This window comes from Dipodomys spectabilis, unplaced genomic scaffold (assembly GCF_019054845.1).
Source record: "Dipodomys spectabilis isolate Male_0828 unplaced genomic scaffold, ASM1905484v1 ptg000322l, whole genome shotgun sequence".
NCBI classification, from domain to species: Eukaryota; Metazoa; Chordata; class Mammalia; order Rodentia; family Heteromyidae; genus Dipodomys; species Dipodomys spectabilis.
The window spans coordinates 985,688-1,012,657 of NW_024870999.1; the positions used below are offsets into that span (position 1 = coordinate 985,688).

The 26,970-nt window shown below is 46.4% G+C and overlaps 1 protein-coding gene across 3 annotated transcripts in view; it reads left to right on the forward strand.

Moving 5' to 3' along the window:
* The first annotated feature begins 270 nt into the window (after positions 1-270).
* The window catches only part of Ccm2 (CCM2 scaffold protein), a 62,848-nt gene continuing 36,148 nt past the window's right edge, over positions 271-26,970 (forward strand). For 2 of the 3 annotated variants that reach the window (XM_042702406.1, XM_042702407.1), the window contains exon 1: positions 271-400. In XM_042702406.1, coding sequence (XP_042558340.1) covers positions 371-400 — 30 coding nt within the window. In that variant the 5' untranslated portion in view covers positions 271-370. Of the gene's footprint in view, positions 401-20,317; positions 20,454-26,970 lie in introns of those variants that run through there. The other variant, XM_042702405.1, reaches the window with a different exon arrangement.

Sequence of the window (26,970 nt, forward strand, 5' to 3'; positions counted from 1 at the left end):
GAACTGCGCGCTCCTCCCTCCAAAAGCGGCGGGATTTGCTCGGCTGGGCGGGGCCCGGCCCTCTGGGCCCGGAAGTGCGAGTGTGAGGAATCTAGGGGTGGGGCTTCGCTGGGGGCGGCCCGCCTCCGTAAGACCCGGAAGTGCGATTTGCGGCTGGAAGGGGCGTGGCTTATGTGGGGGCGGGGCCTTCGCGAGGCGGGCCCGTTCCCTAGGGCCCGGAAGTGCGGGTGCGGGGCGCGGCCAGGGCGGAGACTGCGGGCGGGCGGACGGGCAACGCGGGGAGCGAGGGGGCGGTGGGCAGGGAGTGAGCATGTAGCGGCCGCTCGCGGCGGGGCTCCCGGGGCGGGCCGCGGGGGCCACACGCGGCGACATGGAGGAGGAGGGCAAGAAGGGCAAGAAGGTGAGCGTTGGCCGGCGCGTCTGCCGTGGGGGTCCGGGGGTGCCGGTCGGAGGCGGGCCCCCGGGGGCGGGCCGGGCGGCGGGGGCCGGAGGGCCGGGGGGCCCCGGGACAATGGTCAGGTGGGCCTGTGGCCGCGAGCCGGACGCCGCGCCTTCGCTGAGGTCCCGCCGCGGCTCGCCCCGCGTTGGGTCCGCACGGCCTGGGGTGGGCCTTTCCCGCGCGCCGGGCTGGGGCTGTGGGGGAAGTGGGCCCGGAGCGGGGCCGGAGGCGTCCGGGCTGTGCGGAGCGCGGGTGGGTCGGCGGCCGCCTGGCCGGGTTTGGGATGTCTGAAAAGCGCAGATGGGGCTCAGGTCCCGGCCCACTCGCTGGGCGAGTGTCGCTCGTACCTAAGACCGTTGAGTGGCTGCAGTGACGTTACTTTTGGCAGTGGGATTTAGGACGTAGTTCAAGAAGCTCCTTAGTTTATGTAGTTAAAAATGTGGCTTTAATTACAGGCTTGAGTAGTTGATAACGAACATTTTAAGGAGACTGGAAAAACCATGTGGGACAAGCTACCATTAAAGTGGAAGATGGGTTTTAATAAAATGTATCCTTTTCGAATAAATGCTTTATAATATTCATGTCTTGCCTATCATTTTCATTTTGGTAAACGTGTGTGTTCACTTTTACAGACATGTTTAAAACAGAATCTTGGGGTTCTATGTTCCCACCCACCCCTACATAGAGACTCTAATTGATGCTGCTGTTCATCGTTTTATGTAGTGCGCCCCACTTTGTGGTGTGTGTGTGTGTCCATCCGTGTCTGTGTCTGCTTGCACTTGTCATTCCTGGGGCTTGGGCTTGAACTTGGCCTGGGCGCTGTCTGTGAGCTTTTCTGGCTCTACCACTTGACCCCCTGCTCCACTTCCAGCTCATTATTGTCGGTTGTGGGGCTGGAACTCTGGGCCTGGGCGCTGTCCCTCAGCTCAAGGCGAGTGCTCTACCACTTGAGCCACAGCACCATTTCCGGTTTTCTAGTGGTTTTTATTGGAGAGGAGAGTCTCATGGACTTTCCTGCCCAGACTGGCTTTGAACTGCGATCCTCAGATCTCAACCTCCTTAATAGCCAGGATTACAGCATGAGCCACCAGTGCCGGCCACTTCCAGCTTTTTGATGGTTAATTACAGATAATTATTTCACTGTGTCAGCTGGCTTTTAACTTTGATGGTCATATCTCAGCATCCTGAGTAGCTAGGATTATAGTTGCCCACCTACAAAGTGCTCCATTTAAAAAAATCTTAATTGAAATGGAAGGTAGCCAGGTGGCCTTCAGGAGCCCTGTGGTGGCTGCTTCTCTATTACAATTTTATTTTTATTTTTGTGCTGGTATTGGTCTTGAACCCTGGGCCTGAGAGTTGTCCCTTAGCTTTTTTTCTCAATACTGGTGCTCTGCCACTTGAGCCATAGCTCTACTTCCAGCTTTGTGTTTTGTTTTGTTTTTTTTTTCCTGTTCCCGAGGCTTGAACTCAGGGCCTGGGTGCTGTCCTGTGCTTTTTTGCTCAAGGCTAGCATTCTATCACTTGAGCTACAGTGCCACTTCTGGTTTTTTCTGTTTATGTGGTACTGAGGAATCAAACCCAGGGCTTCATGCATGCTAGGCAAGCACTCTACTACTAGGCCACATTCCCAGCCCTTCTACCTTTTTTGGACTCTGGGCAGAGTCAAGGCTGGTGATTAATTTTGTTTTCTCCTGTAGAAGAGATAACCAGTTGTGATGTCATCACCTAAGCTAGAGTTGAATGTTTTCTCTACATTGGCTCATTCACCGTAAGCTGGTGAGCCTTGGGGCATGGATTCCTATCCAGGCCATGACTTAACAGTTTACCTGGTTTCTGCTGAGCTCAGGCTGGCAGAACCTTCCTTTTCTGTTCCTTTATTCAGTTTGATGTTATCTCCAATTCTTGAACTTGGGGGTTTAAGTCATTATCATTATGGTCAACCTGAGATACCTGTTAAAAACTTTTCCCACAACTTCTGGCTTAATAAGTGGAACAGAATTAAAACTTGGACATTTAATTCTTTTTTGTTGTTGTTGTTGCTGGTCCTAAGGCCTGAACTTTGGGCTTGTGTGCTGTCCCATTCCCTGAACTCCTTTGCACTCTACCACTTGAACCACTGGGCCACTTCTGGCTTTTTCTATGATTTATTTATTTTGTTGGTCGTGGGGCCTGAACTCTGGGCCTAGGTGCTGTCCCTCAGCTCTTCAGCTGAAGGCTAGTGCTCTACCACTTGAGCCTTAGCATCACTTCTGGCTTTTTCTGCTTATGTAGTGCTGAAGAATCAAACTCAGGGCCTCATGCATGTGAGGCAAGCACTCTGCCACTGAGCCATCTTTCCAGCCCCATTTTTTCTGTGATTTAATTGGAGATAAAATTCTCACAGACTTAGGCAGGAAAAGTCAGGAAAACTCATTGCCAGTAAACCACCAGAAAACCGAAGTGGCGCTGTGGCTTATGTGGTAGAGCACTAGCCTTCAGCTGAAGACTTCAGCTCATGGACAGCGTTCAGGCTGAGTTCAAATCCCATGACCGACAAAAAAATATCTCACAGACTTTTCTGCTGGGGTGGTTTCAAACTATGATTCTCAGATCTCAGTCTCCTGAGTAGCTAGGATTATAGGCAAGAGCCACTAGCACCAGGCTGACATTTAAAATCTTTTAGTTAGCTCCTTCAAAAAAGACAAGATTTAAACCTTTAAAGAGAATTGGCAGGCTTTTTCCTGATACTTGTCTTGTGTCTTATCCAACAGTGGTTGAAGCTGGGCTTTGGTGGCTCATGTCTGTAATCCTAGCTACTCAAGAGGCTAAGAGCTGAGGATTGAGGTTCAAAGCCAGCCTGGACAGCAAAGGCCGTGAGACTCTTAGTTTCTTAGAAATATATGTATGAATATTAGGTGATAATGAGCAATTATTACTGTCTTGTTGGATGTGATATTTGTATTGTCTTGTTAAATTTTGATCTGAAAGACCTATATACAGTGACATTTCTATAGGTGGAATAATGCTTTTTTTTGGGGGGTGGGGGGTCCAGCCGTGGGGCCTGAACTCTGGGCCTGGGCGCTGTCAGCTCACGGCTAACACTACCACTTGAGCCACAGCGCCACTTCCGGCTTTTTCTTTTTGCTTATGTGGTGCTGAGGAATCGAACCCATGGCCTCATGCATGTAAGGCAAACACTCTACCACTGGGCCACCTTTCCAGCCCTGGAATAATATTTTTTTTTTTTGTGGGCCCAGTTGTGGGGCTTGAACTCTGGGCCTGGGTGCTGTCCCTCAGCTCTTCAGCTCAAGGCTAGTGCTCTACTACTTGAGCCATAGAGCCACTTACGGCTTTTTTCTTTTTGCTTATGTGGTGCTGAGGAATCGAACCCAGGGCCTCATGCATGCAAGACAAGCACTCTACCACTGAGCCACCTTCCCAGCCCCTGGAATAATACTTTTTGAGATTTGCTTCATTCAAATAAACTAAGGGGAAAATGGAGGGATTTTAGTCTGTTTTGTGCTGCTATAACAGAACATCTGCAACTGGGTAATTTATAAAGAACAGATTTATTTCTTATTTCTGGAGGCTGGGAAGTCCCAGATTTAGGGGGCATCTGGTGAGGGACTTCTTGCATCAACTGACAGTGGAAGGACAAGGAGAGTAAGGAGGCTGAATTCCCATTTCGTTTGTGTGGTCCTGGGGACTAAACCCAAGACTTTGTACATGTTAAGCATGAGCTCTATCACCAAGTGTCATCCCCAGCCTCTGAATTGGCTTTGTTTTTGTTGTTGTTGTTGGTTGTGGGGCTTGAATTTAGGGTACTATACCTGAGCTCTTCTTGCTCAAGGCTAGTGTTCTACCACTTTGAGCCACAGTTCCACTTCAGTTTGTGGGTGGTTAATTGGAGATAAGAGTCTGGGTTTGCTTTCACTGTGTTCTCAAATCTCAGCCTCTTGAGATCTGGAGGCCTGAGCCACCAGCTCCTGGCCTGAATGGGCTTTTGAACAAAACAATCCACTGTCATGATAATCTCCTGAGATTTAGGCATTATCCCTGAATGCTCAGCCCTCCAGACCTAATCACCTCTTAAAGGTCTGCCTCCTTGGAAGTGGTGCTGTGGCTTAAGTATTAAGAGTATTGGAGCACTAGCCTTGCCTTGAGCACAAAGAGACTCAAGGACAGGGCACTGAGTTGAAGCCCTACAACTGACCCCCCCCCCAAAAAAAAAAAGATAATGCAAGGGCTACTTCCCAATGCATTGTTGCAGTGCTTTCCAGCACATCAACTTTCAGACACATTCAAAGCATAGCACTTTGGTAACAAGCATACATTATTTTGGATACTTCAGAATATTTTTGGGATTTCTATAATGAGAGAAAGAATCTGTATCCCCTAGGTTTCGGGCTCTGGACTGTCAGTGCATGTTCCTGCCAAGTCACTCTTAGGTTAGTGTCTGGGATAGAATTACACCTTTTAATGTTTGGTAACTGTTTCAACAGTGTCCCCTCTTTGGAAGTGGTGCTGTGGCTCAAGTGGTAGAGCGCTCACCTAGAGCTGAAGAGCTGAGGGACAGCAACCAGGCCCAGAATTCAAGCCCCACGACTGACCAAAAAAAAGTGAACCCGTGTCTCCTCTTTGTCACTTTACAGTATAATTAAACAGTCAAGATTAAGTCCTGTGGGCTGGGAAGGTGGCTCAGTGGTAGAGCGCTTGCCTTGCATGCCTGAGGCCCTGGGTTCAATTCCTCAGCACCACATAAGCAAAAAGAAAAAAAGCTGGAAGTGGCGCTGTGGCTCAGGTGGTAGAGTGCTAGCCTTGAGCTGAAGAGCTGAGGGACAGCGCCCAGGCCCAGAGTTCAGGCCCCACGACCGGACCCAAAAAAAAAAAAAAAAAAAGATTAAGTCCTGTAAACCTATTCAGTGCTTAAATCATCTTTATTTGAATGCCTATATGTTTAGCACAGTGCAGTTTAGCTGCCTATATATAACATTAGGGAATATAAGAGAGCAGTTGTTCCTGTGTGTCAGGGAAGGCATGGTGGGGATCAGGACCTTGTAGGAAAGTTCTGAAGCAGAGAAGTGATGGAGATGGCCCCACTGTGCTGACCTTGCTTGGGCAGGGAGAGTTTAGTGTTGGGTCTCTGTGCACTTGGAGCCACTGCAGGTGTCTGTGTATGTCCACTCGTTTATCCATCAGTACCTATAATGCTAGGCACAGATACTGGAGGGTTCAAGATACATAGACCAAGCCTGCAGCTGTTGCTCAGGAAGTAGAGCCAAGGGTGAATGTAAGAAGTAGGCTTTGGTACAAGTGATCAGAGCTGCCTTTCTTTTTGTTGTTGTTAGTACTCAGGATTGAACTCAGAGCCTTGTTGTTAGGCAGGTTCTGGCTGTATTACTTGAGCCATACCTCTGGCTCTATTTGAATTTTTATTTATTTATTTATTTATTTTAATTTAATTTAATTTTATTTGTGAACATACTGTACAGAGGGGTTACAATTACATGGGCAGGATAATGCGTACATTTCTTACCAAGCATTGCAGCCTCCTCCTTTGGTTTACCCTTCACATCCCTTCCCAGCCTCCCCCCTCCCCCCCATTGAATTTTTTTTTAATGTCAGTTGTGGCTATTGAACTTGGTCTGGGCACTGTCCCTGAGCTCTTCAGCTCAAGGCTAGCACTCTACCACTTGAGCCATAGCGCCACTGGTGTTTAATTGGAGATAAGTTTCAGGGACTTTCCTGCCCAGGCTAGCTTTGAACTTCAATCCTCAGATCTCAGCCTCCCGAGTAGCTAGGATTACAGGCATGAGCCACTGGTGTCCAGGTTGTATTGGTTTTTTTTTTTGTCGGCCGTGGGGCTTGAACTCTGGGCCTGGGTGCTGTCCCTCAGCTCTTCAGCTCAAGGCGAGCGCTCTACCACTTGAGCTACAGCGCCACTTCCGGTTTTCTGCTGGTTTATTGGAGATAGGAGTCTCAGGGTCTCTCCTGCCCGGGCTGGCTTTGAACCGCGATCCTCAGATCTCAGCCTCCTGAGTAGCTAGGATTACAGGCGTGAGCCACCAGCGCCCGGCCTGTATTGGTTATTTTTGAGGTAAGGTCTTTATACCCAGCCGGCCTGGACCAAGCTTCCTGTTTCACTGGGGATAACAGGCATGTACCACTGCATGAGACAAACTTGTGTGAAGTTTTCTTCTGGGGCTGGGCCTGAACTGTGGTCCTCATCTCTGCCTCTTAATAGCTCATTACAGGCGTTAGCCACCTTACTTATCAGGAAAACCTTCCTCTTAGAAAACCTTCAAGGGCTGGGAATGTGACTTAGTGGTAGCCCTGTTCCTCAGTACCACATAAACAGAAAAAGCTGGAAGTGGCTCTGTGGCTCAAGTGGTAGGGTGCTATCCTTGAGCAAAAGAAGCTCAGGGACAGTGCCCAGGCCCTGAGTTCAAGCCCCAGGACTGGCCAAAAAAAAAAAAAAAAAAAAAGAAAGAAAAGCTTCAAATACAAATGCAGTCCCCCTGCCCAACTTCAGACTATGTGGATGTGGGCATTGTTTCACTTGCACTTTCTTCTCATTCTTGCTCCTACCTGTGTGACCTGAATCCTGTCCTCCCAAGTTCAAGTGTTTAAACTTCCACCCTCAGGATCTCAGAAGGTGACAGTCTCTAAAGAGTTGTTTAAATTTAAATGAGGGTCTTTTGACTCTTGTTTGTATAAGAAGAGATTAGAACACTTAAGGATATCTGAAGACACCATCTACAAGCCAATGACAGGCCTCAGGCAGGACCAGCACTTCCCACACCTTCATCTCAAACTTCCATTTTCCTAGGAGAGACACTTCTGTGGCTGAAACCATTGGCTTTTTATATGGGTCTGTGCTAGAGCCTACTAGGTTATCCTCATGATTCTAGTGGGATGAGTTAGACTCATCGAGGTCAGTTTCTCTGTCTGAAGATAGGAGGGCAGTGGTCTTGGGGCAGGTTCTAAGGAACTGGTCAGTTCTGTACTCTGAGGACCATGAGTTATAGCTCATTCTTTGTTGTCAGGAAAATGCATTGAGCATTTTAGGTCCGGGTACTGGGAGGGGCAGGCTTTGTCTTCAGGGTTCTGCAACTGGAGGAGTGGGCCCATCTGTGTCCTCTTCAAAAGTCATGATGTCGTTTTCTTGAAGTAGATCTGTGTCATTAAACTTTCTGCTACTTTCTGAGAAAAGCAGCACTTTTATAACTATGCAGGAGTTTCATTTGAATCTGTCAGTAGGTATTGGTTTTGTGGAGTGTTTGGTGCTGAGCATTAAATCCAGGGCATAAGGAATGCTAGGCAAGTGCTTTTCTTATGAGCTACACCCCCAGCCCAAGATCTCAGTAGAAATAGGAAATCTTAGCTCTGTGACTATGCCAAAAATGTGACACTTATTTTCCTCCCTCGAGTGCCTGAGAGGTAACAATTTTTTGCTTGGATTGTGTTAAGAATCAGGGCATTTGATCACAGGCATTAGGCGTGTGCAGTGTGAATAATCCTCTTTAATATACACAGTAGGAAGGTAGACTTTTGGTTTTTGTTTGCAGCTTACCATGGTAATCCAGGAAACTGGAAAGAATAGTTGGATTTTGAAAGTAGTAAACAAACTGGTCAGCCTAAACCTGTGCTGTTACTGTTTGTGTGTGTGTGTGTGTGTGTGTGTGTGTGTGTGTGTCCTAGGGCTTGGACTCAGGGCCTTAGGGCTGTTCCTAAGCTTTTGTGCTTAAGGCTAGCTCTTTACCACTTGAACTACAGCTCCACTTCTGGCTTCTTTGGTGGTTAATTGGAGGGTGTGTGTGTGTGTGTGTGTGTGTGTGTGTGTGTGTGTGTGTGTGTGTGTGTGTGTGTGTGTGTGTGTGTGTGTGTGTGTGTGTGTGTGTGTGTGTGTGTGTTAATTGGAGGGTGTGTGTGTGTGTGTGTGTGTGTGTGTGTGTGTGTGTTAATTGGAGGGTGTGTGTGTGTGTGTGTGTGTGTGTGTGTGTGTGTGTTCTGGCTTCTTTGGTGGTTAATTGGAGGTGTGTGTGTGTGTGTGTGTCCCCTAGGGCTTGGACTCAGGGCCTTAGGTCTGTTCCTAAGCTTTTGTGCTTAAGGCTAGCTCTTTACCACTTAAGCTACAGCTCCACTTCTGGCTTCTTTGGTGGTTAATTGGAGGTAAGAGTCTCATGGACTTTACTGCCTGGGCTGGCTTTGAACTTTAATCCTCAAATTTCAGCCTCCTGAAAAGTTAGGATTATAGATGTGAGCCACCAGTACCTGGATTTTTTTTTTTTCTTCCTTGTGAGGTTGGCTTGAAATTTGCTATATAGCACCAGTTAACTGGCCTCTCCAGTGCACATCATCAGCTTTGTTGTACTGGGGATCGAACACAGGGCTTTGTGTATGCTAGCTAGGTGCTTTGCCAGTGAACTACATTCCTACCCTACTATGAACGTATACGAACAAGCTATTGTGTAGAAATGCTTTTATTACATAAACATTTAATAATGAGATTGCTGAGTTATATGGTAACTCTGTGTTTGTATATATATTATATACTTTTTATTTATTTATTTTTATTGTGAAAATACCATACAGAGGGGTTACAATTACATGGGCAAGATTTCTGAGTACATTTCTTTCTTTTTTCTTTTTTCTTTTTTTTGGGTCCAGTAGTGGATGTGAGCCATCAGTTCCCAGCTAGCTGGTGATTCTTTTTTTTTTTTTTTTTTGGGTCCGGTCGTGGGGCCTGAACTCTGGGCCTGGGCGCTGTCCCTCAGCTCTTCAGCTCAAGACTAGCGCTCTACCACTTGAGCCACAGCACCACTTCCGGCTTTTTTTCTTTTTGCTTATGTGGTGCTGAGGAATCGAACCCAGGGCCTCAGGCATGCAAGGCAAGCACTCTACCACTGAGCCACCTTCCCAGCCCCTGATGAGTACATTTCTTATCAAGCATTGTTGCCTCCTCCTTTGTTTCCCCTTTCCATCCCTTCTCATCTTCCCGTCAGTTGTGGGGCCTGAACTCTGGGCTTGGGTGCTGTCCCTCAGCTCTTCAGCTCAAGGCTAGTGCTCTACCACTTGAGCCACAGCACCACTTCTGTTTTTTTTCTTTTGCTTACGTGGTGCTGAGGAATCAAACCCAGAGCCTCATACATGCAAGGCAAGTGCTCTACCACTGAGCCACCTTCCCAGCCACCCCCCCCCCTTTTTTTTTGAGATAAGGTATTCCCCAAGGTAGAGCTAATTGTGTAACCCAGGGTGAACTCTTGATTTTGCTGCCTCAGTCTCCTTAGTGCTGGGATTACATTTACAAAAATAAGATGAGCTGTTGGGAGCCAGTGGCTCATGTCTGATCCTGAGAGGAGTCTGAGATCTAAGGATCTCAGTTTGAAGCCAACCCAATCAGAAAAGTCTCCTTGAGACTCTAATCTCCAATAAACCACTCACAAAAGCCGGAATTGGCACTGTGGCTCAAGTGGTAGAGTGCTAGCCTTGAACACAATGAGGCTCAGGGACAGTGCCCAGGTCCTGAGTTCAAGCCTAGAAGGAGACTTGTTCAAGGAACTCTGGTTGCTTTTAGTGGAGATGGTATTTAGGAATAAATGTGGTCAATAGGTAAATATTAGGAAATTTTAAGCACATTTAACCTTTGACTTCTGAGTGCTCCACTTCTACCTTTTTGGTGTTTGTTTATTTGGAGATAAGAATGGCATGGACTGTCCTGACTGAACCACAGTGCTTGTATCTCAGCCTCCTGAGTAGCTAGGATTACAGCTCTGGGCCATAGGTGACTGAGATTTTTGCTCTGTAGTAGGCAGTTTGTTTATTGTTTACTTTTGCCAGTCCTGGAGCTTGAACTCAGGGACTGGGCACTGTCCTTGAGCCTCTCTGTGCTCAAGGCTAGCAATCTACCACTTGAGCCACAGAGCCACTCCAGCCTTTTCTGTTTATGTGGTACTGAGGATTTGAACCCAGGGCTTCATGCATGCTAGGCAAGTACTCTATAGCTAAGCCACCTTCCCAGCCAGCAGTTTACTTTTTTTTTTTTGGTCAGGGGGCTTGAACTCTGGGCCTGGACGTTCAACTCTTCAGTTCAAGGCTAGTTCTCTACCACTTGAGCTACAGCCCTACTTCCGGTTTTCTGCTGGTTAATTGGAGATAAGAGTTTAATGGACTTTCCTGCCCAGGCTGGCTTTGAACTGAGATCCTCAAATCTCAGCCTCCTGAGTAGTAGGATTACAGGCATGAGCCACCTGTGCCCGGCTACCAGTTTACTTTTGTTTTAGCAGTTATCTTAGTGGGTTCTGGGGGAGCCGGGGGAGGGCTGGGGATTAAACTTGGGGCCCTGTGCATACAAGTGCTCTATAAATGAGCTACACCCTAGCCCTGCTGAATTTTATACTTTGTATTGGCATATCCCATCTTTTAAAAAATTAGTATGCATTAGTTACATAGGAGAAAATTTCTTTGTGACATTTCCCCTCAGGTACACAATGTATTCCATTCAATCACACCCCCTCTATCACCTTCCCCCTGCTCTTCCTAAAACTTTTTTTTTTGGGGGGGGGGGGGTCCGGTCGTGGGCCTGAACATTGGGCCTGGGTGCTGTCCCTCAGCTCTTCAGCTCAAGGCTAGCGCTCTACCACTTGAGCCCTAGCGCCACTTCCGGCTTTTTTCTTTCTGCTTTGTGGTGCTGAGGAAGCAAACCCAGGGCCTCTGGCATGCAAGGCAAGCGCTCTACCACTGAGCCACCTTCCCAGCTCCCTAAAACTTTTTTTTTGATGGAGCTTGAGCTTGGCCTGGGTGCTGTCCCTGAGCTCTTCAGCTCAAGGGGAGTACTGTACCTCTTGAGCCACAGTGCCACTTCTGGTTTTCTGGTGGTTTTTTGGAGATAAGAGTCTTCATGGACTTTTCCTGCATGGGCTGGCTTTGAACCTCAATCCTCTGATCTCAACCTCCTGAGTAGCTAAGATTACAGCGTGAGCCACTGGTGCCCTTCCGAAAACTATTTTAACAGGTTTCATTGTTCTGTTTTCATACATGAAGACAAGCTACTTTAACCATATTCATCTTTTTCACCTTCCTTGTTACCTCAGACCCTCCTGCTAGCACTACCATCAATGGAGCCTGTTGCTGTTTGTCTTTTTCCTAGTGTAGTCCTTATTCCTGAGCCTTTTTTTTTTTTTGCTCATGGGGCTTGAACTGTCCCTCAGCTCTTCAGCTCAAGGCAAGCGCTCTACCGCTTGAGCCACAGCGCCACTTCTGGTTTTCTAGTGGTTTATTGGAGATAAGAGACAGACTTCCCTGCCCGGGCTGGCTTTGAACCGTGATCCTCAGATCTCAGCCTCCTGAGTAGCTAGGATTACAGGAGTGAGCCACCGGCACCCGGCCTTTGGACATACTTTTTTTTATTTTTTGGTTTTTGTTTTTTGGGTCTGGTCGTGGGCCTGAACTCTGGGCCTGGGCACTGTCCCTCAGCTCTTCAGCTCAAGGCTAGCGCTCTACCACTTGAGCCACAGTGCCACTTCTAGCTTTTTTCTTTTTGCTTATGTGGTGCTGAGGAATCGAACCCACAGCCTCAGGCATGCAAGGCAAGCGCTCTACCACTGAGCCACCTTCCCAGTCCTGGGACATACTTTTTTTGGTGGTATTTATCAGGCTTATTGAACATGGTAAGACTTGGGCTCTAAATGGTGTCTACTTTAGTTGAGAGCAGCTGAAATCACTGCCCAGCTATTATGTTCTTTCTGTGTTCGGCGTCTTACCCCCACATGTACAATTTAGGGTTCACTTGAAGATTTGAGGGAAGTTTCACTCAAATTTTAGGCTCTTTTCCTGGATTCTTCTTTCAATTTCCAACTATTTGGGCAGTTTCAGTCCTCAGTTAATCTTTCAGGATAACAAATTGTGGCTTTTTTTTAATGGTAATAGGGAGCACTTGGGGGTAAATCTGTGGGGCAAACACTCTACCACTAAGCCACATACCAAGCCCTTCTCCCACCTTTTCTCCATTCATCTACCCCTTTTCTTTCCTGCCCTCCCCACCATCGCAAGTTCTAGCTTCGTAGTATTTATTTTGTCAAGATTGTTAGTTGTTCAAATGTATTACACCATTGGAATTCTCACCTGCATATACCATACTTTTGTTAGTATTTATGTATATATGCATATGATCCTATCTATGTTTATATATACACTTTTTTTTTTTTTTTTTTGGGTCCAGTCGTGGGGCCTGAACTCTGGGCCTGAGTGCTGTCCCTCAGCTCTTCAGCTCAAGGCTAGCACTCTGCTACTTGAGCCACAGCGCCACTTCTGGCATTTTTCTTTTTGCTTATGTGGTGCTGAGGAATCGAACCCAGGGCCTCAGGCATGCAAGGCAAGCGCTCTACCACTGAGCCAACTTCCCAGCCCTATATATACACATTTTTAAAGTAGATCTAACTAACACATATGAGAAAATGTGCATTCCTTGTTTCTCTGATCCTGTCTTACTTCACTTGGCAATATATCTTTAGTCAGTTTTTCAATTAGTGTTTCCAGGGGTAAAGATCCCAAAGCACTGCAGGTTTGAAAATAACTGTTTTATCTTTGATTGGTAGTTGTCTTTAATTTCTAGGTTTAGGGTTAGGGTGTAGCTCAGTGGCAGAGTGCTTGCCTAGTATATTCAAGGTCCTAGGTTCAGTCCTCAGTAGTGGGGAAAAAAAAGAATTCGAGGTTTAAGATACAGGCAGCTAGGGCTGTTGGCTTATGCCAGTAAACCTATTTACTCAGGAAGCTTAGGTCTGAGGGTAGAGGTTCGAAGCCAGCTTGGGCAAAAAAGTCTAAGACTCTTACCTCCAATTAACCACCTAAAAACAAAGTGGAACAGTGGCTCAAAGTGGTAGAGCACTAGCCTTAAGCAAAAAAATCTCTGGGACAGTGCCCAAATCCTGAGTTCAAGCCCCACAATGACCAAAAATACTTTTCTTTCTTTTTTTTCTGTTCTAGGACAGGATTGTCATACTTGGTATAAAGGGCCAAACAGAAAATAATTTAGGCTTCTGGGTCAAGAGACAAAATTAAGGCCATTAGGTAGGTTCTTATGTAATGGAAACAAGTTTTCACAAAGTCTTTATCAAACTTCAAAGTATAATAACTGAATGCATTTTAAATATGATTCTATTGAGGTTTTTTTTTTTTTTTTTGGTGTGGGGGGACGTTGTGAGGCTTGAACTCAGGGCCTGGGTGCTGTCCCTAAGCCTCTTTGTGCTCAATGCTAGTAACACAGCACCACTTCTAGCTTTTGAGTGGTTTTGGAGATGAGTCTTACAGGGACTTTTCTGCCCGGACTGGCTTTGAACTGCAATCCTTAGATCTCAGCCTTGTGTATGTGGTTACTGGTGCTTGATGCTGTTCCTTGAGCCACAGCTCCACTTCTGGCTTTTTGCTGCTTAATTGGAGATAAGAGTCTCATGGACTTTCCTGCCTTGGCTGGCTTGGAATCTTGATCCTCACATCTTAGTGTCCCGCATAGCTAGGATTATAGGCAGGAACCACTAGAGCCTGGCCATTCTGCTTAATTAGGATCTAAAGTTTAGTGTTCCCTCTTTTCTTTTTTCTTTTTTTTTTTTTTTGTTGTTGGTTGTGGGGCTTAAACTCTGGGCCTGGGCGCTATCCCTCAGCTCTTCAGCTCAAGACAAGTGTTCTAACACTTGAACCACAGTGCCACTTCCAGTTTTCTGAGGTTTATTAGATATAAGAATCTCACAGGGCTGAAAAGGTGGCTCAGTGGTAGAGCGCTTGCCTTGCATACATGAGGCCCTGGGTTCGATTCCTCAGCACCACATAAGCAGAAAAAAAAAAGCCAGAAGTGGCGCTGTGGCTCAAGTGGTAGAGTGCTAGCCTTGAGCTGAAGAGCTGAGGGACAGTGCCCAGGCCCAGAGTTCAGGCCCTACGACCCGACCTTCCCCCTCTAACCCGCCCCCTGCCCCCCCCCCCCCCCCCCGGGCAAAAAAAAAAAAAGAATCTCACAAACTTTCCTGCCCTGGCTGGCTTTTTTGCTTTTTTTTTTTTTGGCCGGTTGTGGGGCCTGAACTCTGGACCTTTGTGCTGTCCCTCAGCTCTTCAGCTCAAGGCTAGCACTCTACCAGTTGAGCCACAGTGCCACTTGCGGCTTTTTCTGTATATGTGGTGCTGAGGAATCGAACCCAGGACCTCATGCATGCAAGGCAAGCACTCTACCACTGAGCCACCTTCCCAACCCCCTGGCTGGCTTTGAACCATGATCGTCAGATCTCAGCCTCCTGAGTATCTAGGATTACAGGACAGGAATGAGTCACCAGTGTCTGGCCCTTTTTTCAAATTAGAAAATTGATCATTTGTAAAATGTTTCCAGTGATTCTGGAAATACATTCTCTGTGGAGCATGTGCTTAGCATGTGCAAGTACCTGGGTTCAGTCCTAGTTCCATACATGCAAAAAGTTTTTGTGACTGTGGGCTATAAGTAGCAAGCAGGCACTGGCCAACCCAACTCTGTCGTGCTCCAGGTCTTTTGCTCTTAGCTGTATCCACTGTTCTGTTGTCTCTCTTCATAACTGTCTGGTATTTTAAGGATGCAGCTCTTCAATGGCTTTCCCTGACTTGTCTCGTTTATTGACCATTTATGCCAGTCATAGGACTCATTGTGAAGGAGGGATGGCATCGAGTAGGGAATGGTGTTTGGATTTCCTTGTTAGTAATTTTGTTTTAATGGGAGGAAGGGGACACGTGTGGTAGCCATCATAGTGTGGCATTATGGTCTTGGGTGTCTTTCTGCATCTCTCACCTGGTTCCTTTCCCTTTAGCCTGTCATAGAGATCGGCAGTATGTGGTCTTACTCTTCAAGAGGCAGCATTTAGAAAGGGAGAGAGCTGAGGCTGTGTTTGTTTTGTGTTTTCTAAAGAGGCAAAGTCAGACCAGTCCATAGCAGCTGTTTATTCACACAAATAGTTTTCACTGCTTTATGATACTTTCAAAGTTTGTAGCAGACAGGAGAGGGGAATTGATGCACAATACTATTCTGAATAGAAATACTAAACTTTGTTACAGCTTAATGAAATTGAACCTTGTGAAATTGCCATTTTTTTTCCTCTTTTTTTTTTTTGTCAGTAATGGGGCTTACATTCTGGGTCTGAGTGCTGTCCCTGAGCTCTTTTGCTCAAGGCTAACTTTCTACCACTTTGAGCCACAGTCCCACTTCTAGTTTTCTGGTGGTTAATTGGAGGTAAGAGTCTCATGGACTGTACTGCCTAGGCTGGCTTTGAACCGGGATCCTCAGATCTCAGCCTCCTGAGTAGCTAGGATTATAGGCGAGAGCCACCAGAGCCCAGCTTTGAAGTAGCATTTTTGATAGGCAAAGCATGGTTAAAAATTAGCCTTTGGGGGCTGGAAAGGTAGCTCAGTGGTAGAATACTTGCCTTGCATGCATGAGGCCCTGGGCTCGATTCCTCAGCACAACATAAATAGAAAAAGCTGGACGTGGTGCTGTGGCTCAAGTGGTAGAGTTCTAGCCTTGAGCTGAAGAGCTCAGGGACAGTGCCCAAGCCTAGAGTTTGAGCCCCTTGACTGACAAAAAAAAGCGGGGCTGGGAAGGTGGCTCAGTGGTAGAGTGCTTGCCTTGCATGGCAGAGGCCCTGGGTTCGATTCCTCAGCACCACATAAGCAAAAAGAAAAAAGCTGGAAGTGGCGCTGTGGCTCAAGTGGTAGAGCGCTAGCCTTGAGCTGAAGAGCTGAGGGACAGCGTCCAGGCCCAGAGTTCAGGCCCCACAACCGGACCCCCTCCCCCCCCCCCCAAAAAAAAGCCTTTGGTTCAACCCAGAATTAATAAATTCACAAATGATCCTTCCTGGTGGTTTGACTCAATGTTTGTTTTTTTTGTTGGTCATGGGGCTTGAACTCTGGGCCTGGGTGCTGTCCCTTAACTCTTCAGCTCCAAGCAAGTGCCACTTCCAGTTTTCTGAATGGTTTATTGGAGATTAGAGTCTGAAAGACTTTCCTGCTCCGGCTGGCTTTGAACTGTGATCCTCAGATCTCAGCCTCCTAAGTAGCTAGGATTACAGATGTGAGCCACTGGTGCCAGGCTCAATGAATTTTTTTTAATAATCAATTTTATTTTATTAAAGTATAGTTTCCTTTGGGTAGAATTGAAGTTTTTATAATAATCTTCTCATTACAGTAACAGATTTTCTGTAGATAACAAAGAATTCTTTAGAGATTTAAATACTCATAGTAATTTTGTTGTTGTTGTTGTTTGAAAAATTGCTTTAAGCCGGGCGCTGGTGGCTCACGCCTGTAATCCTAGCTACTCCGGAGGCTGAGATCTGAGGATTGTAGTTTGAAGCCATCCTGGGTTTCAAGTCCATGAGATTTGTTTTCAGTTAACTAGCAAAACCCCAGAAATTGAATTGTGGCTTAAGTGGTAGAGTGCAGCCTTGGAGGAGGGAGAGGGTGAGGTTCTTGAGTTCAAGCCTCAATACTAGCAAAAAAAGAGAAATTAATCTTTTACTCATATTGTAGGGCAAATAAACATTCTTCCTTGTAAGGAAGAATGGCTAAAATAGTGTAGTTACATGGAAAAGAAGCAGGCATTTACAAGGTGCATAAGTGCTGGGAGGTAGTACTGAATTTTGTCAAGGTGATGCTTGAGCAAGAATTTGAAAGATGATCTATTAGTATACGTGAGTAGCTATAACTAAATATCACAATTGGGCTACTTAAACAACAAATTTATTTCTCACAGTGCTAGAGGCTGGAAGTTATATCACCATGCTAGCACAGTTGGGTTCTGGTGAAGGCTGTGCTTAAACAAGTTCTCATTTGCATTGCATTCCTATATAGCTATTAATCCTATTAGATTAGGTATTAGATTAGGGTCCCACCTTGATGACTTCATTTAACTTTTTTTTTGTCGGTCATGGGGCTTGAACTCTGGGCCTGGATGCTGTCCCTACGCTCTTCTGCTCCAGGCAAGTGCTCTACCACTTGAGCCATAGCACCACTTCCAGTTTTCTGGTTGTTTATTGGAGATGAGTCTCATGGTTTTCCTGCCCAGGCTGGCTTTGAACCTCAGATCTCAGCCTCCTGAGTAGCTGGGGTTACAGGTGTGAGCCACTGGCACCCATGGTGCCCAGCTTTCATTTAACTTCAATTACCTCTTAAAGACCCTGTTTTCAAGTACTTCACATTGGAGGTCAGAGCTTCAACAGCCTTCCCTTTCTGTCTGTTATCAGTGGAGTTTCTTTAGTAATAAACTAGAAATGATCTCTGAAAGTATAGTCTTGAATGTTTTTGGAGTTTATAATGGTGTGAAAGTGTATAATGGTGTAAATCATTGTTTTACACTGTCAGAATAGTATTCCGTAAATTACATGAGATAGTCACCACTTTATTATCCAATAGACTTTATTTATTTATTTATTTTTGGGTCCGGTTGTAGGGCCTGAACTCTGGGCCTGGGTGCTGTCCCTCAGCTCTTCAGCTCATGGCTAGCACTCTACCACTTGAGCCACAGCGCCACTTCCAGCTTTTTTCTTTTTGCTTATGTGGTGCTGAGGAATCGAACCCAGGGCCTCAGGCATGTAAGGCAAGTGCTCTACCACTGAGCCACCTTCCCAGCCCCAATAGGCTTTATTTTTTGTGCTGGTCCTGGGGCTTGAACTCAGGCCTGGGCATTGTCTGAGCTTTTGTGCTCAAGACTAATGCTCTTCCATTTTGAGCCACAATACTGTTTCCAGCTTTTTGTTAGTTAATTGGAGATGAGCATCTTACAGACATTCCTGTTTCTGGCTTTGAACCTCACCCTCCTGAGTAGCTTAAGATTATAGTTGTGAGCCAACCATGTCCATTTTAAAACAAGCTTTGAGTCAGTTGAGTCTACCTAACTGATGTGGGTGTTCTGAGTGTGTTTAAGGGAGGTGAAATGAAACTAGGATGTAGGGATAGATTAGAGTATTATGTGGCTTTTTTGTTTTTGTTTTTTTTGTCAGTCATGGGACTTGAACTCTGGTCCTGGGTGCTGTCCCTCAGCTCTTCAGCTCAAGGCTAGCACTCTTACCACTTGAGCCAAAGCACTACTTCCGGTTTTCTGGTGGTTTATTGGAGATAAGAGTCTCATGAACTTTTCTGCCTAAACTGGCTTTGAACCGTAGTCCTCAGATCTCAGCCCCGAGTAGCTAGGATTATAGGTGTGAGCCACCAGCACCCAGTTTTTTTTTTTTTTTTAAACAATACAAATGAAGGTTTGAAATCAGGGCCTTGTATATTGCTTGTTATTTTGGAGATGGAGTCTCTTAGACTTTTCTGCCCTGGTTGGTCTTGATTCTTTAGATTCTAGCCTCCTGAGTAACTAGGATTACAGGTGTGAGCCAGAAGCGTCTGGCTTAAATGCGCTTTTTACATAAAGTACTTCAGCTTATGATGGTGTGTTCACAGGGGCTTAACTCCCATCATAAGTTAAGGAGCCCCTGCATTTTAATTGCTGTATTTATTTATTGACCATTGGCATTTGGATTTATTTTAATTTTCCAGAACATTAAGTAGCCTTTCCTGTTTGTAAGCAGTTCTAGAATATTTGAGTTGAGAGTTGAAACGAACAACAAATTTAACTTCTCCTTTTCTAAATTAGAAGTTAAAACAAGGATGCTTATGGTTAAACTTCTTTTCTTTTGCCAGTCCTGGGGCTTGAATGCAGGGCCTGGATACTGCCCCTGAGCTGCTTTTGCTCAAGCCACAGTACCACTTCCAGCTTTTTCTGTTTATGTGGTACTGAGGAGTTGAACCCAGGGCTCCATGAATGCTAGGCAAGCACTCTACCACTAAGCCACATTAACAGCTCCCACAATTTTTTTTGAGGGGGAGATCAGTCGTAGGGCTTGAACTCTGGGCCTGGGAGCTGTTCCCGTGCTCTTCAGCTCAAGGCAAGTGCTCTACCACTTGAGCCACAGCACCACTTCTGGTTTTCTGTTGGTTAATTGGAAATCAGAATCTTACAGACTTTCCTGCCTGGGCTGGCTTTGGACCATGATCCTTAGATCTCAGCCTCCTGAGTAGCTAGGATTACAGGTGTGAACCAATTACACATTTTTAAACTTTTTAGTTTCAGGTTGGTAACTCAAGCTGGAGAATCCTGCTGGCAGGCAGAGGCAGCTATAGGCTGAGCATCTTAGAAACAGGTGTGCCTTGCCCAGGTCCCGTCTGGAAATACACCTGTCCCAAGAAGGTCTTGCTGCTTTAAGCAAAGTGATAAACATCATGTTTGGAATAGCATTGTCTCTGTCCTCACTCCTCCGGTAGCTAAGGAGCACACATCCCCTGCAGTGTTTGCTCAACTTGTTTAGTGTTGGCTGGTGAACTTGCTGAATAGTCAGACTCACAAAATAACATCCTTGAGTTGTCTGCACAGGATCGGGCAGATACTCAGTGAGGCTGCCTGAGGGGTTCCAGTGCTGATAGTTGTTGGAAAATGTTGACTGGTTGATTTTTTTTATCTCTATGCTTAGATTTTGCCAACAATTTCTGGGTACTGCTACTTTTTTTTGGTCGGTCACGGGGCTTGAACTCTGGGCCTGAGCCCTGTCCCTCAGCTCTTCAGCTCAAGGCTAGCACTCTACAACTTGAACCACAGTGCCTCTTCCAGTTTTCTGGTGGTTTATTGGAGATAAGAGTTTCATAGATTTTCCTGCCCACGCTGGCTTTGAACCGAGATCCTCAGATCTTAGTCTCCTGAGTAGCTAGGATTATAGGGGTGAGCCACTGGTGCCTGGCTACTGCTGCCTTTTAAGCTTTCTAAAAACTGTAAACAACTTGAGCCAGCATCACAGAAGGAAGCTGTGGTTTTTGGTCTTCCTGCTCACTCATGTTTTTTTTTCAATTGGGAGGGCTACATCTGACCGTATTTTTCAACAAGTTCAGAAGGGAATAGAAAATGCACGGCACCTGTCGACAGAGTAGGAGGAACCAGAATTCCTCCAAAGAAATTCTTCCTCAAACTGGGGGTCCAGTGGGATATTCGATGGAAAATGAGGTAGGTTCAAGTCCTGTGTGGAAAGAGCCATCTAGAACAATTGTATGGAGTTTGGAGGGTGACATTTATCTTGCTTCCAATTGCTTATTGTGCACTACACTGTCCGATTCCCTGACTTCTGCTCTGGGATGATGGATAGGAGGTTCATTCACCTGTTCTTTGGGCTGAGGACCAGAGATGAAGGCCAATGTGTTGGAGGGTACACTAGGCAGGCTGCCTTGCTGCAGGTGAGAAGCTGTCTCATCCAGCTGGTATAAACATCATCTCACTCATCCATCTTGATATAAGGGATGAGAGGCTTTGGGTTTATGTCTTTCAGGGAAAAAAATATTTCCTGTGCAGTTGTAGCCAGTTGAGTTTTAAAATCTTAGTTGAAAAATAGTGCAAGGAAGATGACCCAAGAAATCTAGGGAGGGCTGGGAAGGTGGCTCAGTGGTAGAGTGCTTGCCTTGCATGCATGAGGCCCTGGGTTCAATTCCTCAGCACCACATAAGCAAAAAGAAAAAAGCCAGAAGTGGGGCTGTGGCTCAAGTGGTAGAACGCTAGCCTTGAGCTGAAGAGCTGAGGGACAGAGCTCAGGCCCAGAGTTCAGGCCCCACGACCGGACCCAAAAAAAAAAAAAAGAAATCTAGGGAAAGCCTGACACTGGTAGCTTATGCCTGTAATCTTAGCTACTCAGGATGCTGAGATCTTAGGATCATAGTTCAAAGCTAGCCTGGGCAGGAAAGTCTGTGGGACTCTTATCTCTAATTAACCAGCAAAAAGCCAGAAGTTGAGCTGTGACTCAAGTTGTAGAATGCTAGTCTTACGCATAAAAACGAAAAGACAGCACCCAGACTCTGAGTTACTAGGACTAGCATGTGGGGATGCATGCACGCAAAGAAAGAAATCAAGGAAGATACCCAGAGCCAAGAACTCATTCCTAGGATTTTGTCCAAAGATCCATGACAATATGAGAGGTACTCATTTTGTCATAAGGCCATCCCCAGGGTGTCTGTCCTTCTGTGGGCATTAAGGCCTTTGTGTATTTGTCACCAGAGCAAATAGGCAACAATGGGCAGAGATCTCGTTCCCCTCAAAACTCTACATAAGATGGAGACATACAAACTGTATGCTCTTTCTTTAGGCCTTTGTGGCACCCAGGAAAGGTTCTTATTCCATTGGTAGATCCTGAGCATGAAAGTGCTGGTTGTCCGGGTCCAGAACAGCAGTAATTCTTAGTTCTACACTGGAAGCGGTGCAGCCGCACAGAAATGTGGATACGCTTTGTAATAGTTTTGTTATTCCAATTTCTAGGAAGACTCACCTGCCAGTTCATATTATTTGAGACAGTAAAAAAAGGGGAGTGGCTGGGCACCGGTGGCTCATGCCTGTAGTCCTAGCTACTCAGGAGGCTGAGATCTGAGGATCACAGTTCAAAGCCAGCCTGGGCAGGAAAGCCCATGAGACTCTTTCTCCAATAAACCACCAGAAAACAGAGGCGCTGTGGCTCATGTGGTAGAGCGCTCACCTTGAGCTGAAGAGTTGAGGGACAGTGCCCAGGCCCAGAGTTCAAGCCTCATGACTGACCAAAAAAAAAAGGGGGGTAGGGGAGTAGGGTCCTGGAAATGTGGCTTAGTGGTAGAGTGCTTGCCTAGCATGCATGAAACTGGGTTCCATTCCTCAGTACACATAAAAGAAAAAGCCGGAAGTGGTGCTGTGGCTCAAGTGTTAGAGTGCTAGCCTTGAGCAAAAGCACCTCAAGGACAGTGCCCAGGCCCTGGGTTTAAGCCCCAGGACTGGTTTAAAAAAAAAGCTGGTGCTGGTGGCTCAGACCTATAATCCTAGCTACTCAGGAGGCTGAGATATGAGGATTACCGTTCAAAGCCAGCCTGGACAGCAAAGTCCATGAGACTCTTATCTCCAATAAACTACCCAGAAAAAGCCAGAAGTAGAGCTGTGGCTCAAGAGGTAGAATGCTCTCTGAGCAAAAGAAGCTCAGGACAGCACCCAGTCCCTGAGCTCAAGCTTAGGACTGTCACCAAAAAAAAAGGATATATGCCTGATACTGTATCCAAGGCTAAGATTGAAGGCCCGAAAGACATGCCTATCTCTAAGTACAATTGCTTACCTCATCTACCTCAGCACATGGGTACATACTTCAGGATAGTACTGAAGTCATACAAATGTTTTCTCTGCATACATACTTGTGATGTCTCATAAATTAGGCACAGTAAGAGACTAACAGCTGTAATAAAAAGAATCAGTTATAACAGTTTACTATGGTAAAGATTATTTAACACATATGACTTGTTTATTTCTGGAATTTCCTGCTTAATATTTCTAGCCACCCTTGCCTGTGGCTAACTGAAGTCTCAGGAGTGGTTCAACAGATAAGCAGTATTGCCATAAATCACCAAATCTGTGCTTCGTTGAACTTGAGGGACACGTTCCTCCCTGTGACCTGTGCTTAGTCAGAGGGCTTCATCACCTGTTGACCACCTCTCCTTCTCTTTTGGTGCTCAGGGTGGTTTATCACTAAATACACCTGTGCGGCCTGCTGTGCGTTTTCAGTGGCTTCAACACTAGCTGGCTGTTTTTTTTTTTTTTTTAATTTTTTGGTCGGTTGTGGGGCTTGAACTCAGGGCTTGGGCGCTGTCCCTGCGCTTTTCAGCTCAAGGCTATCAAGGCGAGCGCTCTGCTGCTTGAGCCACAGCGCCACTTCTGGTTTTCTAGTGGTTTATTGGAGATAAGAGTCTCATGGACTTTCCTGCCTGGGCTTTGAACTGCGATCCTCAGATCTCTGCCTCCTGAGTAGCTAGGATTACAGGCGTGAGCCAGCGGTACCCGGCTTGACTGGCTGTTTTCATCATGAACTTAACTCCTGTTCTTTTTTTTTTTTTTTTGCCAGTCATGGGGCCTGAACTCTGGGCCTGGGCGCTGTCCTTCAGCTCTTCAGCTCAGGCTAGCGCTCTACCATTTGAGCCACAGTGCCACTTCTGGCTTTTTCTGCTTTTTCTGAGCTACATTCCCAGCCCTTAACTCCTGTTCTTGTGCTGTCATCTTATTTCTCCTGCTAAGGATACTCTTGAGGGAGAAACTGTCTCTTTTCCATCCTGGATGCTTGGCCTGGTCACTGAATGAAAGATTGATACTGTCATTTATGTTCCACAGCCCTGTGCAGGTTCTATGCTGGGTGCCTGGTCACTCAAAAGCCATAGGTAAGGGCTGGGAAGGTGGCTCAGTGGTAGAACCCTTGCCTTGCATGCCTGAAGCCCTGGGTTCGATTCCTCAGCACCACATAAGCAAAAAGAAAAAAGCCAGAAGTGGTGCTGTGGCTCAAGTGGTAGAGCGCTAGCCTTGAGCTGAAGAGCTGAGGGACAGCGCCCAGGCCCAGAGTTCAGGCCCCACGACTGGATCCCCCCTCCCACCCCCAAAAAAAAAGCCATAGGTAAACCTGGTGGTGCAGCTCAATGGTAGGGTGCTTGCCTGGCATACACAAGGTTCTGGGTTTGACCCCTAGGACATACATCCACCCACATAAAGCCAAGGTCAGAGAGATATAGCTGGAAAGATCAGACCCTCAGACAGTGACTAGAGGCGTATCTATGAGGCATCTGCAGGGGCTGTCCTGCTATCCTTGCCTTGTAGGAGTTGGAGCAGATGCCTCTGCCATGTGCAGAGGGTCCTTGGTTAAGGTGGCTTGTTCCTAGCACACACTGTAATTGTGTATGCACACTCTCCCTTTATGAGCTTTAAAACAGCAACAAAAGTTGCCTGTGGTTTGTGGGCCTGTGGATTTGGCGAGTGCTTCTAGGTTGGAAGTTGATCTTGGCAAATCTCTGTCCTCAGAATTGGTTTCCTGTTGCTCCCATGTGTAGATTAGTAACAAGTTTGGCTAGCAGGCAACTTCTAGAAGGGCAGACAGACTGAGCTGAGCTGCACACCAATGAGAGCCAGCCTTCAGTCACTGTCCACGAGGCTTCAGGAAGAATCAGTTGGGAACAGAGTTTCCTCTTGGCCATGGGAAGTCATTGATGTCTGTAGGGAAGACTTCTTAAGGGCCAGTCTTGTGTCTGTGTGCCTTGGTATTTCATAAGCTGCAGTGCTTGGCCTTGTATAATCCTAAGAACTAGGAGGGTAAAACAAGTGAAGACCCAGTGTTTGAAGAGTAATTTGTATCTCATTTGGTCACCTAATGTGGTGCCACTGGTGAAGGTGTCACAGTTGTCTTCAGTAGGGCTGGAGAAACATGATTTTACACTGCTAAAACTATATCACTGGGTTCAGGAGGCTTTTCAAGCTTTCAGTTTATACCTCCTTTGGTTGGTTAACAAATTACAAGTGACCCTTTCCTATTACCCTGCCATGAGAACCCCACAATGCAACTACTAGGTCCAAATGCCTCCTACTCCATCCACCACTTGTCTAAATTCATCCTCAGGCCAAAACTTAAAGCATGTGGTGGGATTGAGAGGAATGAATTCTGAAAGGTGCCCCAGAGATATTCTGCCCCTCTCCTGTCCCAGAGCAGGGACTTGGCAGCCTTGGGCCATATCAGTTCTTTCAGAAGCACTTTCTGCCCTTTTCTTTTTTGTCTTTGGATATAATGTTAGGGGTTGAACTCTGGGCCTGTGCTTGCTTGCTTTCTAGACAGATTCTCTACACTTGAGACTCATCCCCATTCCATTTTTTTTTTTTTTTGGTGGGTCGTGGGGCTTGAACTCTGGGCCTGGGCGCTGTCCCTCAGCTCTTCAGCTCAAGGCGAGCTCTCTACCACTTGAGCTACAGCGCCACTTCCGGTTTTCTGGTGGTTTATTGGAGATAGGAGTCTCACGGTCTCTCCTGCCCGGGCTGGCTTTGAACCGCGATCCTCAGATCTCAGCCTCCTGAGTAGCTAGGATTACAGGCGTGAGCCACCAGCGCCCGGCTCCCATTCCAATTTTTTATGCTTTTACTCTTTGTGTGTATGTGCCCACCACTGCTGGGGCTTGAATTTAGGGCCTGGGTGCTGTCCCTTAGCTTTTGCACTCAAGGCTGATGTTCTATTTTAGCCACAGCTGTACTTGTGTGTGTGTGTGTGTGTGTGTGTGTGTGTGTTTGTGTGTGTGTGTGTGATTAATTGGAAATAACAATTTCCTGCCTAGGTTGGTTTCAAACCAAAATCCTCAGGTCTTAGTCTCCTGAGTAGCTATAATTATCGATATGAGCCACTAGATGAAGAAATAGATTTACAATACATTGTTAGGAGTAAACAATTGTGAAAATAACAGTTGGCATCTGTTTTACTTGCTAATAACATACCAACTGTATTCTCATATGCTCAAGATTATAGGGATGGTAAGAACTCAGGTAACCAATTTGCTTAGCAAAGTGACACAACTAGACCACAGCAGGATTGAGATTGAATCTTGAGCCTAGGCACCTTTTCTACTTACATAGAAGAGTCCTTGAGCTGGAGAGTGGGACAGGCATGGTGGCAGTGTGGAGTATACAACTCTAGCACCAGCTTTCTCATCGAGTTGTATGGTGTTTTGTCCCGATCCCATGTCTGTTTCTATGGAATAAAACTCACATCAGGAGCCAAAGATTCGAAGAATCGCAGTGAAGCTGTCTCTGTGAACATTTGGTGGTAGGCTTGGAAGTTGTGAGAAGAGTTTATGAGGAAGGTGGATGCTTTGGTTATTCATTGACTTCTCCCTAGTTCTGGAGAGCTAGTGTGTTGGTGGTGGGAGAGGAAGAGTCCATGCTGGTCAGGGTCTAACCTCAGCAGACCTGCAAGTCACTGGGTCACTGAACATGCTGCCTGTGATCAGGGGCATACTGAACTCTACCCTCAAGGGTGATGTCCTTCCATGAAATGGATGAGTTGGCATCTCCTGGATCCATAGGCCTTCTGACACCATTTTGTATGGGATTTGGTGAATGGCTAGATTTCCAATATGTAGGGAGAGGCAGAAATGAGAGCTTTTAAAGTGAGCATCTGCTGATGTCTCATATGAACTTTGTTTGTTACTAGGGGGAAGGTAGGTCCCAGCTGCTGTCTGGGCACCAGGCTTACCTAACAATCAGGTAGGCGAGCTTTAGGAGGAGTGTTGACATCTCCTTGCAGTTATTTGTTGAATCACAGAGAAAATGGCAGAGGCATCATGACTCCCCTGTATAGGTCACAGCTTGAGACTCCATTAGTGTTTGTGGGTTGCTGCTCCTTTCTGGGTTGTTCCTTTTAGTGACAAAACAGGGACTGCAGCGCCATCTCTCAACAGCATTTGGGGTTGCTTCCTCACAATAGCACTGATTAGGCAGCCCTAGGGTTTCACAGTGACTTGGTCCCTCTCGAGTGTTTCAGTTCACTTTGGATGAACATTGTGAGGTTCTGACCAGGGTGTTAGGGGCTGGCTGGATGCCAGTTAGAGTTTCTCCCTGTTGGTCTGTGTGGGAGATTGGAATTCTAACCTTTAATGCTGCCTGGGCCCTGTCAGAGGGACAGAGCTGCCTGAGAAACTGCTCCTTTAAGAAGGAAACCACAGACAGAGTA